General features: G+C 46.7%; 1 protein-coding gene across 1 annotated transcript; it reads right to left on the reverse strand.

The window, feature by feature from the left end:
- Positions 1-1,938: 1,938 nt before the first annotated feature.
- On the reverse strand, positions 1,939-16,651 carry CRYM (crystallin mu). Its single transcript, XM_060260593.1, has 8 exons — positions 16,466-16,651; positions 15,002-15,152; positions 13,364-13,426; positions 10,306-10,407; positions 9,311-9,494; positions 4,858-4,979; positions 3,153-3,237; positions 1,939-2,094 (listed from the first exon to the last, which is right to left on the reverse strand). Exons 1-8 carry the CDS (start codon positions 16,642-16,644, stop codon positions 2,030-2,032), a joined length of 951 nt encoding a protein of 316 aa, XP_060116576.1. The 5' UTR covers positions 16,645-16,651; the 3' UTR covers positions 1,939-2,029.
- Between the last annotated feature and the right edge of the window lie 2,212 nt (positions 16,652-18,863).

Below are 18,863 nucleotides of genomic sequence, written 5' to 3' on the forward strand. Positions count from 1 at the left end.
GACAAAAAAGAGTTTTGCCTTCCAAACTGTTGCTTTAGTCATAGACAAATGTGGGCAGCCTTCAGCAATCAATGATGCAGCTCATACAATTAATCAAAAACTAAGTGGTACTCTGCCTGAAATATGTCTACTTCCAGCTTGACTCAGAACAAGCTGCGTCATCAAATGCTCCATCTGTGTTCTTCAGCAAGGAAAGCTGAGCCAAGGAATGGCCCAGCTGGGAAACCACCAGGACATTTAGGGCTAAAGTATGTGGGAGGTTGAGGATTGGTCTTGAGATTCCCCAAACATGTAAAATCACTGAAAAAGAGCTGTGGGGTATGGAATGAAGCTGCGGTATTGGGATCACTGCACCCCTCCCCCCCCGGTGGCGTTTTCTGAATCAAAAATGTCCCTCTTTGATCCACTTTAAGACACAGCTAGGCAAAAAAGGTAACTGGATATTATGTTTTGGCTCCTTCTCCCTAAGGTTTAAAGTAGCTCCAGGAGATTTTTTTTTAAGTAGCAACTTTTATTGCAGAAAATTACAATGATATAAACTGTGGAGGAGGGGCCATGGCTCAGTGGAGCAGTCTCTTCTTGGCATGCAGAAGGTCCCAGGTTCAGCCCCCCGTATCTCCAGTTTAAAGGATCAGATGGTAGATTACATGAAAGAGCCACTGCCTGTCTCAGACCGTCTTGACCATGATGGACCTGATTTTTTTTTTTTGCCACTGTGTGACACAGAGTGTTGGACTGGAGGGGCCATTGGCCTGATCCAACATGGCTTCTCTTCTGTTCTTATGTACACAGAGTGTTGGACTGGAAGGGCCATTGGCCTGATCCAACATAGCTTCTCTGATGTTCTTATGTGGCAAAGAGTGTTGGACTGGATGGGCCATTGGCCTGATCCAACATGGCTTCTCTTCTGTTCTTATGTACACAGAGTGTTGGACTGGAAGGGCCATTGGCCTGATCCAACATAGCTTCTCTGATGTTCTTATGTGGCAAAGAGTGTTGGACTGGATGGGCCACTGGCCTGATCCAACATGGCTTCTCTTCTGTTCTTATGTGACACAGAGTGTTGGACTGGAAGGGCCATTGGCCTGATCCAACATGGCTTCTTTTATCTTCCTATTGAGTATGAGGCTGCTGTATGTGTGTTCACTATCCCTGAACAAGAACAGAAGCATTTTCTGTGGCATGAAATTCCTCAGCTTTGAAAGGGGGGTGCAACCTGGGAGCTTGCGTGTTACCATTGGAAATTGTCTCTTGGACAGTTTTGTTCTGTGAGCTAACTCGGGGGCATCTTTTCCAGTGGAAGTACAAAGGGAAACAAAGTACTAAACAACTTGAAGCAGGTTCCAGCTGATACCACCTCATAGCCACAAAATATGCTCAGCAGGTTAACAGTTAGCCATCTTTACCTTTAGAACAAATCTGGGGCTTTATTGTGAGAGGGGAACTTTTGACTGAGAGAGCAGTTGGAATTAGCTCCCCCAAAGCCGTTTCTGCAGTGTTTTCCCAGCGCTTGAAGTGATGCAAAAGCCACATGCATTGTGATGCAAAAGGGGAAGGGATAGAAACTCCATTGTAAACCCCCTCCCTCAAAAGGCAGCCAACACTGCTGCCTTGCGTAGGTCAAATTAATTGGCAGTTGGAGCCATCTTTGTTCTCGCTGCCCCCCCCTGCTCTTTTCTCTCTCATCAGATTCAAGAAATGATGGCGTTTCTCAGGGGAACTGAGACTTCCAATCAAGCAAAAAAGGTGTCCTATGAAACTATACAGAAAAAAAGACTATTGTTATTAAAAACGCTATCCAATTCTTGCTTTAGAAAAAGAACGACTGCTTTTCCTCAAGGCGAAGACTTTTTAAAAAGGAATAAAGTATGAGTCCAGTGGCACCTTTAAGACCAACAAAGCTTAATTCTGGATATAAACTTTTGTGTGCATGCACAGTTCTTCTACAGTCATTAGTGAGAGGCTCTCCTGATCAAGAAATTACCAGCCTACAAAGCTACTTGGCTGGATGTCCTCAGACCTCTTCCTTTCAGCTGGCAGCCAACCAGGACTCAAAGACCAACTTTGCAGCAACCGTGTCTTCGATTGCCATCCCTAAAACAAGAAGCAGAGCTGAAATCTTTGTATTATGACATTTTTATGTGCCACAACTGAGGTTTGGAGCCAGGCAAGTGGGAAGCTGTTGGTCTAGCCTGGAACCTGAATGTTACCATTTTGGGAAGGAGTATTTTTTATTTCTCCCTCCTATGCCTTATGGTGCCCTGATCTGAATGGCCCAGGCTAGCCCCATCTCATCAGAGTTAAGCAGGGTCAGCCCTGGTAAGTGTTTGGATGGGAGACCAGCAGGGAACAGCAGGGTCACTATGCAGAGGCAGGCAATGGCAAACCACCTCAGCTGGTTCCCTTGCCTCAAAAACTACAGAATCACTGTAAATCAGCTGTGAATTGACAGCAAAACCACCCCCAAACTGTAGAGTTAGAGGGATTGGAAGCCTTCCCCTCAACACTGTTTTTTCCCAACTCCACTCTCCTCTCCTCCCATCATGCACCTGTTATTTAACGGAGGGATATCTAGGAGGTCCAACTATGGAGTTCCTAAACAATTATTGGCAAAGTCTCTTTGTCTTCTTTCAATATTTAGGTTAGATGGGTTAGAGGTAAAACTGAACTATCTTAAACCTCAGGAAAGTGAGGTAAAAAAATCCCCAAACTCTAATAAAGGATGGCCCAAAACCAGAATAGTCATGAATGAAACTGAAGGCAGCAAACACACGATGCTTATTTATTATGTTTCTGTCCTTCCTTATTGAGAGGGGTGTGTGAGATTGTCTCTTCCCTGGGCTTGATCTTCACAACCCCTTGAGGTAGGTTAGGCTAAGTGTGTACAGTGGGGTCCCAGGTCACTCATCGAGTGTTTATAGCTGAATAAGAATTTGAACTTGGGAGCGGGGTCCTAGATCTAGTCCAACTCCTGTTCACCCCTTCATTTTGTCATTCCCAATGATGCTAATTTCTTCTGTCGGGTTTCTTTCAAGAGCAACTGTCTGCCCACTAATCACCCACATTCCCAGACAAGGAGACCTTCCCTGGGAAATAACTGAGCCCTGTCTTCGGTGGCCCTTGAATCTCGGGGAGGGGGGGCTTATTCTTACCAAGGGATTTGAACACAGTTGTTTTCTCACACAGGGCTGGTTTTGTTCCCAGCAACACCTCGCCCAGCTCAGCAAAAATCTTTGCCTGCAAACAAACAGAGAGCTTTATTGTTTGGGCACCTATCAACAGAGACACTCCTAAAGGGGCTTTGCATATTGCTGGAGAAAGATCCTGTGTAAGTTATAGCAATTGTTTGCAACTAGGTTTCCCTGTGTGGCCAAGACAGTCCAGTCGGGAACAAATGCTATGGTACAGTAGCGCAATATCCATTTAGCCGTCTACCTGATTCTTTCTATAGAACTGATGGACTCTCAAAGCACAGAGGATGCACCTTTTTCCCCCCTCAGTGATCCCAAATGCAACACTTGCTAGGAGTGGCCCAAACAAAAAGCCAAACAAGGGAACTGACTCAGGTCCCAACATTCTAGGGGGCACCAATCTAATCTATGTAAAAGCTCATGGGATTCCCAAAGAGAGATGCTCAGAGGCAACTTAGTACCTTCTCCAGTGGGCCTTTCCAAGAAGAAAGAAAAAGGCTTTTAGGCTGCAGTGGCCATTTGGCAGGGCCATTCAGAAGCCAGGACAAGGGCTATAATATTTTTCCTGAGGGCAGATGGCTTTGCAGGCCTGGGAAACAACTGCCTTGTTTTACTCTCCTGAGAATGGACGGCAGAAGTCCACATCATCGGGGCAGAGAGTCTTTGCCACCTGCTCTGCTTCTCCCTTCCAGCCCTGCAGGTCTAAAGAGAACACCTTCCTTCCTGGAAGGAACAAAATACCTGGAGGGAGACCATTGCCATCAGGGACAAAGCTTTTCCCACCTGCTCTGTTCCCTGTCCCTCTCCTGTGGATTAGTTTGTTGCTGCCAGGTAGATTTGTATTTTTGTCTGCATGTGTTTGCCCTAACCTGGGTAGGCCAGGCTAGCCCGATCTTGGAAACTCAGCAGTCATCTCTTGCCTTGAAACCCCTACAAGGTTGCTGTATGTCAATTGTGACTTGGAGGCATTAAAAGTGCGTATTTATGGCCTGCTGCTTTCTTACATTGTAAACCACTGAGTCCACACTCAGCAGAGAAGAACAGGGTAAAAGTATCCAAATAAATACATACATGCCTGTGGGTCTGGGATGATATCTGGCAACAGCCAGAAGCTACTTAAGGAGAAGTAGATGCTATTGAGGTCTGTGGGGCTTATTTCACCTCTTTCTCACAGTCTTTTGTGTGTTTCTTGAATTGTAAAGGGGCAGAGGGAATCTTTCTCTGGGGCACTCCTGCCACTTGGGACATGGACGCAGGGTTTTAAAAAAACCCAACTGAAGCATGATGGACATTAAACATTTGGGGACTCTCGGGGCCTTAGTTCTTTGCAGTTCTCTCGCCTCAATACCCCCGTCACAGTCAAATAACAAGCACACTTAGTCCCTGCTGCTGTTCTCTTTTTGTGACATTCCCATCTTTCATGTTTTACGCCTGCACAAATCATGCAGCTCTACAGCCAGTGGTGGTCCTTCCCATGTGGAGCTACATCCCTCTCCTTAAACCACGCCCCAAAATTGTTCTAGGGAAGGATGCCAAAGGTGTCTCATCCAGAGAAGATCATTCAAAATGTCTCCAAAAAAGGCCTCTGTGCTTTAACCAATTTAAAAGATGCGTCTGTGTGTGTGTGGGGGGGGGGGGGGGGGGAGACAATCCTTCCTTTTCTTACCCCAGATAAAATAACATCTCCGGATTCCCGCATAGCAGCCTCTTTGGAATCCACGTACAGCACAGAGTTCCTCATCACGTCATCATCCAGCTCCCGCCAGTCTGGCCTGCTCGCTCCGACAGCTAAGAGGCAAAGAAAAAACAAATCCGATGGAGAAGACCATTCTCCAAGAGTGCCACGCATGTTATCACAGACAATGGGAAAGTATCTTTGCATCCCAGAACTCTGGTCGGCTGGTGCGAGTCTTGAGCTACAGCTGCAGACTTCCTCAGCCTCAGAGATCTGCAACCACAAAACAGAAACCATGGCTTCTGGCCCATGAGGGAAAAGGGGTATTGTACGGATGAATAAGACACAGAAGTGGAATGTTTTGGGTCAATCTTATGATAGTCCCTGGGGAGCAGAGATAATTATTCTCCGTTTATGGAGAGAGATTTTGGAGGCTAAATTCCTCACTTCATGACCTCGTGTGTTTTTGTAAGTCCATGACTGAAGTCAGGCCCAGTGCATGGGGTTCTGGCGCCCAAGGCCTGAGGAGGATGCCAAGGAAGGGAAATGCCGAAAGAGCGGCAGAGGCTCAGGGGTGCCACATGTGGGGAGCGGAGCCTCACCCCTGCTGGGAGCTGGTGTCCTAGGCCTAGTTCGCCGACTCCCACACGCCAGCCCTGACTGAAGTCTGTATTAATGCAGATACAGATATTGCTATAACTACGTCATGTGCTTCTATCAATGTTTTAGGCCTCTCCAACCATTCAGACCCACGACACGCTAGGGTTGCCAGGTCCAACTCAAGAAACATCTGGAGACTTTGGGGATGAAGCCAGGAGCAAGGATGTGACAAGCATGATTGAACGCCAAAAGGAGTTCTGGCCATCACACTTAAAGGGACTGCACACCTTTTAAATGTGTTCCCTCCATTTGGAAATAATGAAGACACCTTCTTTTGGGGCTCATATAACTGGATCCCCTGGTTCAATCTTTTTAAAATGAGGGGGGGCATATTTTGAGGAGAGGCACTGGATGTATGCCGAAAATTTGGTGCCTCTACCTAAAAAAACAGCTCCCCCAGAACCCCAGATACCCATGGATCTATTCTCCATTATACCCTACGGGGATTGGTCCCCATAGGGTATAATGGAGTGCCCAGCAGACATTTCCTGCTCCCTCTGCTAACCCTGAAGTGGAGGGAAGGGCTCCAGACCTGGGGATTGGCAACCCTACAACACGCTGTTGCAGAGATGAGGCTATTTTTGTTCTCTATGAAGCTATCCTTCCGAACATAGCTGTTCTGTGGAAGAAGATGGAGTGATTGGATGCTGCCTGTGATGTCAGCAACAACAAATCACCTCAAAAGCAGCTCTCCCATACCTGCTATGTGGAGAAAGACTCCCAGGCTCCTGGCACTGAATCCTCCTGGGTTGTGCAACTACCCAACATGGTGCAGCAGTCATAGTGTCAGATGAGAATTCTGGGAGACCCAGGTTCAAATCCCCACTCTGCTGTGGAAACTGGGTGATTGGGCTAGTCACACACACCCCTAACCTACCTCATAGGATTGTTGTGAGGATAAAACGGAGGAGAATGTTGGCTGCTTTGAGTTCTCATTGGGGAGAAAGGTGGGATATAAGTGAAGTAAATAAAATAAACTATCCCACAAAAGCCAAAGGAGCTTGGGGCAGGGCTTTCGTTAGTCTTCTCTCAACAAGTTCTCCAGGATGTGTTCTTTTGCTAATCCTCCTTCCTGACTGCAAGGGAGATTGTGTGTTTTTAATTAAAAGTCTTGTAATTAAAAGAGGATCCAGAGTCATCTGTCTCCTTTCAGACTGATAAACGACCCAGAAGAGAGCTGGATGGTAAGAGAGTTGCGTAGGCAGAGAGGACTGCAGCATCCATCCAAAAGCCTACTCAGGCATCACTAAAGGGTCACCAAGGGAAAGAAACAACACAGAGAGTCAGGCAGCTCTTGTGTCTAAGTGTTGCCTCGGTGAAGGAAGACGCTAATTGCTCCTGCTGTGCTTCAACGCAGGCCGAAAACCCTTCAGACAAAGCATTCAACCAAGAGGGAACAAGACAATCAGGGAGACATGGATGAACTGCTCTCTCCCTTCCCACTGTTCACTGCCACAAACCCTTTCCTGTTCCCTCAGAGACACAAAGGTGGCTGGGCGGGTGGGAGGGAAGCATAAGGGGAGATGAAAACTAGGACAGGTCAAGGGAGGTTCTGCATCTCTTCCCCCACCCTCGGTGCCGGAAGCTTCTCAGATGCACAGAAGACCAAGCTGTCTGCAGTCTTCTATCTGGTTCTCTATCAGGACCGTGACTGCTGGTGTCAAATTGTGAGCCAGTTTGGTATGGTGCTTAAAATGTTAAGATTCAGATCTGGGGAACCCAGGTTCAAATCCCCACTTGGCCATGGAAGCTCGCTGGATGACCATGGGCCAGTCACACTCTCTCAGCCGAGCTTACCTCACAGGGTTGCTATGAGACTAAAACTGGGGGAGAGGAGAGTGATGAAAGCTGCTTTAGATCCTCCCTGGGGAGAAAGGCAGAATATAAATACAATAAATACAAATAAATGAGATAAGGGGATGGCCACAGAGAGCAGGAAGGACAGTACAAATAGCACATTTCTGTCACTGGGCTATTAGCACATGATGAGACCTCACAAGCAAGAAAGAAGCAGCATTTGGAATCAATTTCAAACAGCCGAGCCTGTCGTTTAAGCTACGAGGGAAAAGGGGTTAGAATTTAATAAAACTTTTGTCTGCAATAAAAAGGGAAAACTCAAATGTTGAACAAGAAAAGCCAGATTCAGCAAGGAGGACGCCAGTTTTATTCTCCTTCCCTTCAACATGAAGAAGGAATCTCGGAGCCGCTTACAATCTCCTTTCCCTTCCCCTCCCCACAACAGACACTCTGTGAGGTAGGTGGGGCTGAGAGAACTCTGACAGAAAGCCTGTGAGGGAACAGTTCTGTGAGGACTTGTGAGTGACTAAGGGTCACATCAGCAGCTGCATGCAGAGGAGTGGGGAATCAAACCCAGTTCTCCCGAATGAGCCTGTTCTACAGGAAGGGTGGGCTAAAAATCGAATAAAATAAAAATAAATAAATAAAAGTCCGCTTAGCCACTACACCAAACTGGTTCCACAAGAAGGTGTCTGGCAATCTGAGGAGAGATTAATGCAATTATTTTTAAACGCCAGGCCAAGTATTTAACACTGTAGAACAGACCAGCTGCACAGCTGCCCCTCAAACCCCAGCATGAAACGCCTTATGAAGAACTTTAATCGTTCCCTTTGCAGTGGCCTTTAGATCCACCTGCATACGCCTGAGATCATTACCTGAAGCAGGTTTGTTTACCCTCTTCATATTTTGCTTCCTTGAAACCTTTTAATCTGGATCAGCTAATCCTTACGGCTATAATTAAAGCACAGCAGGTGTGATTTAAAAAAAAAAAGAAAAAAGAGTTTTTATTACCTGCCCAACAATTTCAAAGGTCTGGATTCACATGACAATAGGAGAGAGTGGGGGAACTTGAAATAGCTGCCTGGGAGCATTCAGGCACTGCCAAGCATGAAATTGTCTTCGCCTCAGGGCCATTCTAAAGATGGTGGTGTCTGAAGGTCTGACTTGCAGACACTACCACTATTTTGAAGTGATATAAGAATGCTGAGGCAGGCTGAGGTGCTGTTGCGTCCTTCTGCACACCTTTTCAAGTGCCTACATGACTGAAATCCCCCCTCCTGAGCTGTTCTGGCACCTGAAAAGGTGTGTGGGGGGAACAAGAACACCTCAGCCAACTGTGCTGTGTGTCAGTCCCTCATGGCGTTTTTAAATCGCTTTAAAATGGCTACAGCATCCATGTTTTGACTTGTGGACACCATCTCATCTACCTTGACCCTAAGCTGTAATATAAAGAGTCTGGAATGGAACAAAATACACACACACACCAAGGGAGATAAGGGTCACTCCCTATCGGCTGACTGTCCAGCAACGTGCCAATTTTATTCTATGCCTGCTTGACATAGCCATGGATCCTTGGACGTGGAAACAGACTTTCCTGTGCCTCTGGGCTTGGAAACCTCTCTGTGTGGTCTGCCAGGGAACACCCTCTCTGGAAACTGAACTTGGATAGTATCAGCTATCCAAAGCAAAGAGTCAATTAGAATTGCCAGGCATTGCTTGGCAACTGGTGGGAAGCTTGTGAGAGGGACACAGTGTCACTGGAGAGCTTTTTTAAAAAAATACAGCCTCTTGTAATAACCAGAAGTTCATACATGAAGTGACAAAGGGTAGCTCTGGGGATCACCAGAAGCTCTATGGTAAGAGTGTCCGCTACAGGACAGCCTAGAGAGCCCCTGCTCCAGACCACACTGGCTCAGCACATTACAAAAGCCAACAATAATTTTAGCGGCAAAAGAGGGGAAAAAACAGTGAATAAAGTATACTTTACCATTGATATGGGCCCCAGGTTTTACCCATTCTCCATGTAAAATCGGTTTTGTTGCCATAGTGACTGTGATAATCACATCTGCCCCAGTGACAGCCTCTTGGACAGTAGAGCAGATTTGTACGGGTCCAGCCACTGAGCGGGCAAATTTCTCGGCATTCTCTTTCGTGCGATTCCATACCCTCACCTCCAAGGAAAATTTTAAAAGTACAATGTATATAATTAGTGAAACAAATGCCTAATAAAGGTGATGAGAGAAGGAATCGAATAATTAGGTCAGTTAACAACCATGGCCTCAGGGTTTACCTCCTAATGCTTCCTGTTGTCTGCTACATCAGCTCAGCTGATCGGCTCCGGAGAAAACCAGAAGACGACTGCAGTTTTATAACCCACCCTTCTCTTTGAATCAGAGACTCAGAGCAGCTTACAATCTCCTATATCTTCCCCCCACAACAGATACCCTGTGAGGTGGGTGGGGCTGAGAGGGCTCTCACAGCAGCTCCCCTTTCAAGGACAACTCCTGTGATAGCTACGGCTGACCCAGGGCCATTCCAGCAGGTGCAAGTGGAGGAGTGGGGAATCAAACCCAGTTCTCCCAGATAAGAGTCTGCACACTTAACCACTACACCAAAGTGGTACTTAACTATTGGGAAAGTGTTCGTCCACATGGACCCATTCCTCTAGTAAGGGCAGTTGACTTCTGTCTTCCAACTACTTAGCCATATATGGTATCTGAAAGATCTGTAGTTGAACCTCCCACCATATCAAGGAAGAGAGAGGGAGATACAGTCTGTGGTCACAGTATTAAGGAAGGGGAGTTGTTTTCCTCTGCGCTGGAACATCTTCATGAAACTATCTGGATCTTGGCTAGAAGGATCATCAACCACCACCCCAAAGGCCCTGTCAACACCTTTCATAGAGACTTCCACCCCTCTTTAGAAAAGGCATTTAACATGTGTTGTATTTGCTCCTCCCACCAAATAAGAAGCTTCTCTTACCTCCTTAAAAGAGAACAGCTCCATGAAGATCTCGTAGTGGCTACGGGCTTGAATACCAGCCCCGAGGATACAGAGAACTTCCGAATTGGCCGGCATCAACAACTATAAGGCATAGGGTTGCCAAGTTCAATTTAAGAAATATCTGGGGACTTTGGGGGTGGAGCCAGGAGACTTTGGGGGTGGAGCCAGGAGCAAGAGTGTAACAAGCATAACTGAGCTCCAAAGGGAGTTCTGGCTATCACATTTAAAGGGACTGCACACCTTTTAAATCCTTCCATAGGAAATAATGAAGGATAGGGGCACCTTCTTTCGGGGCTCATAGAATTGGACCCCTGGTCCAAACTTTTTGAAACTTGGGGGGTATTTTGGGGAGAGGTTCTGGATGCTATGCTGAAAATTTGGTGCCTTGACCACAAAAAACAGCCCCCCCCAGAGTCCCAGATACCCGCGGATCAATTCTCCATTCTTTTCTATGAGAATAAGTCTCCCTAGGGAATAATAAAGTTCCCAGCAGACATTTCCCTCCCCTCCTCCCACTTTCTGATTATCCTGAAGGCCTCTAAACCAAGAGATCCCCTGCCCCCACCTGGGGATTGGCAACACTAATAAGGCACCCATCAAGAGAAGAACTGGTTGTTAAAATGGTCCCAAACGGACAGCTTTGGCAAACGCTCAGGTTGAAACTCTCATTCCTCACCCCACACAGAGAGAACCTACACTATAATTCCGTGCTCCTTAGAGGCCACATTAGATTTGTCTCATGAGATCAGTGCTCAGAATCAGAGTTTTAGAAAGTTAAATCTAGCCACGTGGCAATATTTCGAAGCCTACTGATTTCAGTGGATTTGGAAGAGTGTAACTATGCTTTGGATAGCACATTGTATGTATGAGAGCGAGCACGTAGTTTGGCCTTTAAACCTCTGCTGTACATCACAGAAACCAATTGCAGTGGAAGCTGTTTGTGTGGTTTATTTGCTAGCCAGTCATCCAACTCTGGGAAAGTCAGTGGAGGACTGGCCCAAATAAAACCCTAAGGATCTTTTTACATGGAATATTCATAATCTATGAATACTCAATACCCAGAGTGACTGCCACAGCAAAGGAGATTTAAAAAGCCTACAGAAATCTGCAACAGCTTTGAAGTCAAAAGCACATACTGCAGAGTATTTCTAGATAAAGATTCAAAGGATCTGTGAATAAAGACACACCAGTGCTTTGAAGAACAGCACCTTTGAACAGGGGGAAGGACAAAAGAGGAACCTGCTAATCACTTAATTTGAGCACCAGCCCTTTGATTTTCAACATTAATTCTGATTGATCCAAGCAGGCAGCCGTGTTGGTCTGAAGCAGCTAAACGAAGCAGGAGTCAAGTTGCACCTTTAAGACCAACCAATTTTTATTTAGAACGAAAGCTTTTGTGTGCTCTTAAGCACACTTCATCAGACGAGGAATCCAGCAGAGTGAGCAAAGCCATCCATTGCTGAGCAGAGCCATACACAGCTGGTAGACAGTAGCATACTTATGCTACTCAGATCAAAAGTTTGCTCAATTTGTTGATTTTACTAGTCTCTCATTGTACCATTTTACATTCTAAACCACTGCCTACCAGATAATTTTACTTCACTGTCATTGGTTCTTAAATCTGTACCATGTTGCGTTCTTGGCCACTGCCTACCAGCTCTGTATGGCTCTGTTCAGCAATGTATGGCTTTGCTCATTGTGCTGGATTCCTTGTCTGATGGAAGTGTGCTTAAGAGCACACAAAAGCTTACCTTCAAAATAAAATTTTGTTGGTCTTAAAGGTACCACTTGACTCCTGCTTTGTTCAATTAATTCTGATTGATGATTTGTTTGGGGGGGGGGTAACGTGCCACCCAGAAAACAGGCTGAAAATAAACATAAAAAGCTTCCAGAGAGGCTAGCTCAGGGGTGTCAAACATGCAGTTCGGGGGCTGAATCAGGCCCCTGAGCAACTGGCTGTCATCTGCTTCCTTCTTCCTCCCTCTTGCTTCCTACAAAGAAAGCACCTTTAAGACCAATCAGTGCTCACGTTTTAAGCATGTTTTTAAGTTTTAAAAAATCTATATATTTGTGTCTGCTACCTAATCTTAAATAGGTACACACATGGCCCGGCCCGACATGACTCGGCCCGACAAGGTCTCGTTTATGTCAGATCTGGCCCTCATAACAAATGAGTTTGACACCCCTGGGCTAGCTAATGTTCTGGGGTAGACAAGACACTGAAATCTAGTGAGGTGGCTACACAGCGTTACAACTAACAAGATGTTAATGCAACACAGGTTTTTATTGACTAACATCTACTTTCATCAGACCCATGAGGTGCATCGTCATTAGACCCATATATGAGATTATTTTTTTAATTACAAAATTCCTGCTTTTTTTTTCCTGCTTAAACTCATAGCTAAGCATCTGTCTAGAAAAGACTCACTACACGCATCTAATGTAGCATTCCAAGCCCTGGGCATAGTGGTTTGAGGCTTGCTATAAACTGATGGTCCAGAAAGCAGAAACTCCTAGCATTCTCAACAGAAAACCACACAAAGGAATACCAATTAGATGTGATTCGTCATCCTATTAAACTGCAAATGACACACACGGACTGAGTTTATTTTGCACTGATCTGCTCCAATATGGCTGAGCACACAGCAGCTCAGGTCTCTTGATGGAGGGGGGGGGGCGGAATCCATCAAGTTACATCAATTTGAGGCCCATTTGTTTTCTTACCCTGAACCCTGACCGTTGCCAGCAAATTGTCTCAAGGGACATTGCTCAAATTGCAGGAGACACTCTGGCAAACAGAAGCAAGGCAACAAGAATCACCCCCAGGCTTTAATCCGCTTCCTAAGGAAATCTCCTTTGCCTCAGTCTGGTGCTACTGCACACCAATGGGCTTGCAATGCTATGAAATAATTAACTGGCAAAAGGCTGGAAGAAACAAAGACCCAGAATAGAAGGGGAAGTCCTTTTACTGGCAGATGCCTGCTTTGTGTAGCACCAACTGTTTTTATTAAGTAGCATGAACTATGACAACACCCACCTTGGTGGCTATCGCGGACACTGCGGCTGTTCGCTTGGCTGTAATGACGCTGCCATCCATGACCTTTTCCAAAGGAAAACATCAAGCAGAAGTAAAATAGTTCAGGACAGGATACAAGTTTTTCCTTGTGTAAAACCAGACCCACAGCTAACATCCCCTTTGCTTCCAAAATCTATCCACCCATCCTACTCTCCCACATTTTACCTTTACAACCATCTTGCCAAGTAGGCCAGGCCGAAACTGCATAACTGTGACTTGGGGAGTTTCATCGCCAAGTGGGAATTCAAACCCAGATCCCACTATGCCATAAACGGTTTTCAGTTCTGAGACTGCAGTCATTTGTTAAGCTGCTCAAAGAATTATTATATCATAGATGAACTGGAATGGGTTAGAGGAGGGTGACAACCAGGCCTCAGATGCAGCAGGAGCTCACAGGAGTGCAGCTCCTGAACCTTTCTGATGGCCCCCCTCCTCCTTCCCACCTACCTACCTTGTCCATTGAATAGTAGGTGCAGCTGCATAACAATCCCTGGATTAGAAGAGCGGGCAGCCAGCCAGCCACCAGGGGCCTTGCCACACCCTCAGCAGCCCTCGTTAACCCCTGGAGAAGCCTGTGTCACCCTTTCTCCACTTCTTATGTGATTTTGGGCGGTGGGTGGCTTGCTGGCCTTTTGAATGTTGGAGGGGGTGGCCAAGGAGAGTGAGATCCTTTTACTCCATGACTCTCGAGCTTTCTAAGGAGCCTTTGATGAGGAACTTTATCAAAAGCTTTCTGGAAGTCAAGGTAAACAACATCTATTGGGTCTCCTTTGTCCACATGTTTGTTCACCCCCTCAAAGAAATGCAACAGGTTAGTGAGGCAAGATCTTCCCTTACAGAACCCATGCTGAGTCTTCCTCAATAACCCGTGTTCATCAATGTGCCTACTCATTCTGTCCTTGATAATGCTTTCTATCAACTTTCCCAGTATTGAAGTCAGGCTGACTGGCCTGTAACTTCCCAAGTACTTCCCTTGGAGCCCACCAAGCTTTACAGAAAGTGAGTGGGGCTTCTTGTTGGCTGCCCTCATTCAAACAAAAAGGTTTCCACTGGGGGATCAAGAGGTCTGGTAAGCATCTGGGCTTTCCTTAGTCAGCATGTGGCTCCATTCCCCCTTTTCAGGAAGTGTGAGGAAGAAAGTATTCTGTTTGGCTCCACCTCCTGCAGCAGCCATTTTGGGTTTGGCTCCACCTCCTGTGGCAGCCATTCTGCAGTGGTACCCATGATCCCCTCTCAAAATTCTGTATTGCCCACAGGCTCTAAACCGTTGGGGACCCCAGGGTAGAATGTCATAAAAGGACTTGGCAGACTTGAAGTCAAAGCTTGCTCTGTTATGAAGCTCACAGCATATTATCTCTGCCTCAAGCTGACCCATCCCACAGGTTTGTGGTGAGGATACAGCAGAGGAGGGAGAGAACCAGAACTGGTGTTCCTGGGGGCAGGATAAAAACACAAGACATTGACAGACCAACCGCCCAGTTCCTTTCTGGCCTAGAATCTGAACTCAGCTCCACAGTTCCAGACACTGGAACACACCAGCTGCAAGTTCAAGATCCATTTCTACCAGTGGTGAACATCACTGCCACCTCAGAAACTTACAGCTTTTAGAGTCCCGTTGGTTGGATCGAATAAGAGTACTGTTGCTTGGTGTGAAGGAACAGAAGGGTCCTTGAGGTGCTCATAAAAGGTCACCAACTTGGTGGTTAATGCATCATCCTTTTCACTGTAAGCAGGCATCACGCCCAAGAACCTTCAGAAAACAGAAGCAAACCTTTGACTGTTTCAGTTTCTACCCCTTGTTGGCAACCCAGCTGATGAGAGATGAGTAAGCTTTAAGTAATATATTAAACAGAAAAAAAACCAACACATTTCCCTCATACCCCAGGACAATTTAAAGAAAAAACTTATAATTCTTTAATGGGCTCTGAATCACAAAACCTGATAGAAAAATACAGGGTATGAAAAGAAACTGAAAGATTTTTGGCTTTAATTTTTAGTATAACCAGGGTTTTTTTTTTTAGCAGAAATGGACAGGAATGCAATTCCAGCTGGCATAGCATCAGGAGGTGTGGCCTAATACACAAATGAGTTCCTCCTGAAACAATAGTGATGTGAGGGGTGTGGCCTAATATGCAAATAAGTTCCTGCTGGACTTTCTCTACAAAAAAAGCCCTGAATATAGCTAAGGTTTTTTGTTCATGCAAAGACTTCACAACAACCTTGGGAGGACAACATGTTGCTGGGAAATCATGTGCTCCCTAGAATGAATTCCAGAATCCTGTCGGTATTGAGCCTCAAATGGTTCTCTTTACATTTATTTTTATCAAGATTTTATCCTAGCAATGATCTCCTCTCAAACATTCTCAAAAGAGGAATCTTAGAGAGAATTATCTTCCAAAAGCTATCCCAGAACTGTTTAGGAGGCACACTATTGACATATTTGGGAACAGAACATCCTACCCAGAACAAACAAAACAGAAATTCATCACTGCTCTGCAGAACCTTAAAAAAAGAACTGTGAACCACTAAACAGATGTGCCCTAGTTCTGATCAGCAAAGGGTAATCCAGTGAGTGGGGGTGGGGAATCACCAACAGTTTTTCCTGGCAAGGTGCTTGCTCCGTTAACAGATGCAGGAATCCAAGAGGTGGTATGTGCAGAAATGCAGGTCAGTCTTGCGGGTTTCCAAGGCACAGGAGCCTTTTAAACAAAAATAAGTAGGGGAGAAGAGGGGGAGGAAGAGAAGGATGATCCCTCCAAAAATAGGGTTGCCAGCTTTTAAAAAATATGTCTAGCCTGCCGTTGTGCCAGCCACTCAAGGGCAGAAGTCAGCAAGAGAATCTCTGCAGAACAAACCTGCTGCGTTAAAAGCACAGGAGCCAAGGTCAGTATAAAAGTTGGCAACCCTGCGGAAGGAAGGAAGGAAGAAAGAAAGAAAGAAAGAAAGAAAGAAAGAAAGAAAGAAAGAAAGAAAGAAAGAAAGAAAGAAAGAAAGAAAGAAAGAAAGAAAGAAAGAGCCAGCCTTTGGGACGAGGCTGCCCCCCCACTCGCACCCTTCTCTCACCCGCTGTACTTCTGGATGGGGACCACGGTGCGCATCGGCTGCACGACGCCTCCCTCGGGGCCGCTGGAGAAGTCCGCCAAGGCGGCTTCCAAGGCGGGGATGAGCAGGCTGGCGGAGGGGAAATGCTCCTCCACGGCTTCGGCACCCAGGAAAAACGGCGGCGGAACTCGCTGACTCATGCTCGCGGCGGGCGGCACTCACACTCCCACCCACCCACCCACAGCGGCCGGGCTAGGGGCTACTCGCGCGTCGCCTCTCTGCCAAGAGCAGCAGCCCGGGCCGACTGAGGCGCGCCGAAGTGCCGGCGGCCCTGCAGAGCTGAGCACCGCCTAGCGGGCGAGCTGAGCAGCCAGCCAATGGCAGAAGGCGGGCCCGGCGGCCCGGGACTCCCCCACGGCAATCCAAGCAGCAGGAAACCCGACCCGGGAAGGCGAGCCCGGGCAGGATGCGGAGGCAAGGACCGTCGAGCAGCAGCAGCAGAACTCCCCACCCCCGGCTGCTTCACGGCGAGATGGGGGCAGCCGGGTTGAGCTGAAGCCACTCAGGAGGAAGAAGTGGGCGTGCGCGCACACCGAAAGCGTCTGCCTGCCCAGAATGAAACTTCGTGGGTCTTTAAAGTGCCCCTGGACTCGAGGTTTGTTGTTCAAAACCAAGTTTTTGGTCTCTGGTTCTGCCACGAAGCCGTGCGTCTATGACTTCTGTGGGGCAAGCTCTGCCCATGGACATATGTGATTGGCTGGTGATCTTGGGGTGGCCCAAAGCAAAAATCATGAGGATTCATGAGGATCCCTGGTTCAAAACCAAGTGTTTGGTCCCTGGCGGAGCCACGAAGCCTTCTGCTGCAGAAGGCTTTTTGCCAAGTGGGGGAGAGGCAGGTGGAAGGAAACCCCCCTATTTGCTCGCAAGCTGCAGTCCCTTCTTCAAAGTTTTCGGGTTAGCTGCTTTGACTTGGCCATTTTCAGCGCCTCTAGCTTTTGCCCCTACCCCAGAAAGCTTCTGAGAAGTGACAAGCGGATGGGAAAGGGTGCCCCCTGAGTTTTTAAATAGCCCCCCGACTTTTAAAATCCTGGCTACGGCCCTGGGTTGCCTATTTCCAGGTGGGAAGGAGAGAAACTAAGCTTCCGTGCATACTGTCTAAAAGGTAAAGGTAGCTGTGCAAGCACCAGTTGTTTTCCACTCTGGGGTGACGTTGCTTTCACATTTTCACGGCAGACTTTTTACGGGGTGGCTTGCCATTGCCTTCCCCAGTCATCTACACTTTCCCCCCAGCAAGCTGGATACTCATTTGACCGACCTCGGAAGGATGGAAGGCTGAGTCAACCTCAAGCCGGCTATCTGAAAACCCAGCTTCTGCTGGGATCGAACTCAGGTCGTGAGCAGAGGGCTCCGACTGCAGTACTGCAGCTTTACCACTCTGCACCACGGGGCTCTTAACGCATACTGTCTAAATACTACTAATAAGAATTTCTTAAGTACAGACAATAGAAATAGAAAAATCTTAAATACTTATTAAGTCGCAATATGCATTCATACAGAAATACTGACAGAACAGGACATTTTAAAGGGAAAGCAGCAATCAGTTCTCATACAGTTCACAGTTCCACAGATGTCCAATTTCTTTTTTTTCCCCACTGAATAGTCAACCTAGAAAGAAAAGAAATTCGACTTACCTGACTGTTGCTTTCCCTTTAAAATATACTGTTCTATTGGTATTTTTGTATGAATGCATATTGTGATTTCTATTGTCTGTACTTAAGAAATTCTTATTAGTAGTATCTAGACCAGGGGTGTCAAACATGTAGCCCGGGGGCCAAATCAGCCCCCCCCCCCGAGCAACTGGCTGTCATCTCCTTCTTTCTCCCTTTCTCTGGCTCCCTTCTGCATAACAGCTTGCTTTGCCAGACTTTCTCAATTGCACAGGAGCTATAGAACGAAACCTCTATTTTTCTCCGTTGGCTGAGGCTCCTCACTTGGGAAGAGAGGCAGAGTTTGTTTTGCCAGACTCTCTCAATTGCACAGCAGAGCTACTGAGCTAAGTCTCTCTTCCTTCTCTTTGCTGAGGCTCCTCCCGCTCCTGGTCCCCTGGGGAAGGAAGGAAAGAGCCAGAGCTTCCTTTGCCCGGTTCCCTGGCTCCCATGGGGGAAGTACAAAGAAAGCACCTTTAAGACCTACAAGTGCTAATGTTTTCAGCATGTTTTATTTTAAGGGTTTTAAAAAAACTTTAATTGTGTTTGTCTGTGTCCTTTATAAAAAACATATATCTCTGCTACCTAAGCTTAAATAGGTACATACATGACCTGGCCCGACCTGGCTTCACCCAGCAAGGTCTCATTTATGTTAGCTCCGGCCCTCATAACAAATGAGTTTGGCCGCCCCTGATCTAGACAGTATACACGGA

The sequence above is a fragment of the Heteronotia binoei genome, chromosome 20 (genome assembly GCF_032191835.1).
Source record: "Heteronotia binoei isolate CCM8104 ecotype False Entrance Well chromosome 20, APGP_CSIRO_Hbin_v1, whole genome shotgun sequence".
Taxonomy (NCBI): Eukaryota; Metazoa; Chordata; class Lepidosauria; order Squamata; family Gekkonidae; genus Heteronotia; species Heteronotia binoei.

Coding starts and splice junctions, on each gene's coding strand:
- CRYM (XM_060260593.1), bottom strand. CDS start 16,644: ATGAGTCAGCGAGTTCCGCCGCCGTTTTTCCTGGGTGCCGAAGCCGTG. Junction 15,153..16,465: donor CCCATCCAGAAGTACAGCGG/GTGAGAGAAGGG, acceptor TGTTTTCTGAAG/GTTCTTGGGCGTGATGCCTG. Junction 3,238..4,857: donor GAGATGTTATTTTATCTGGG/GTAAGAAAAGGA, acceptor GTTTGTTTGCAG/GCAAAGATTTTTGCTGAGCT.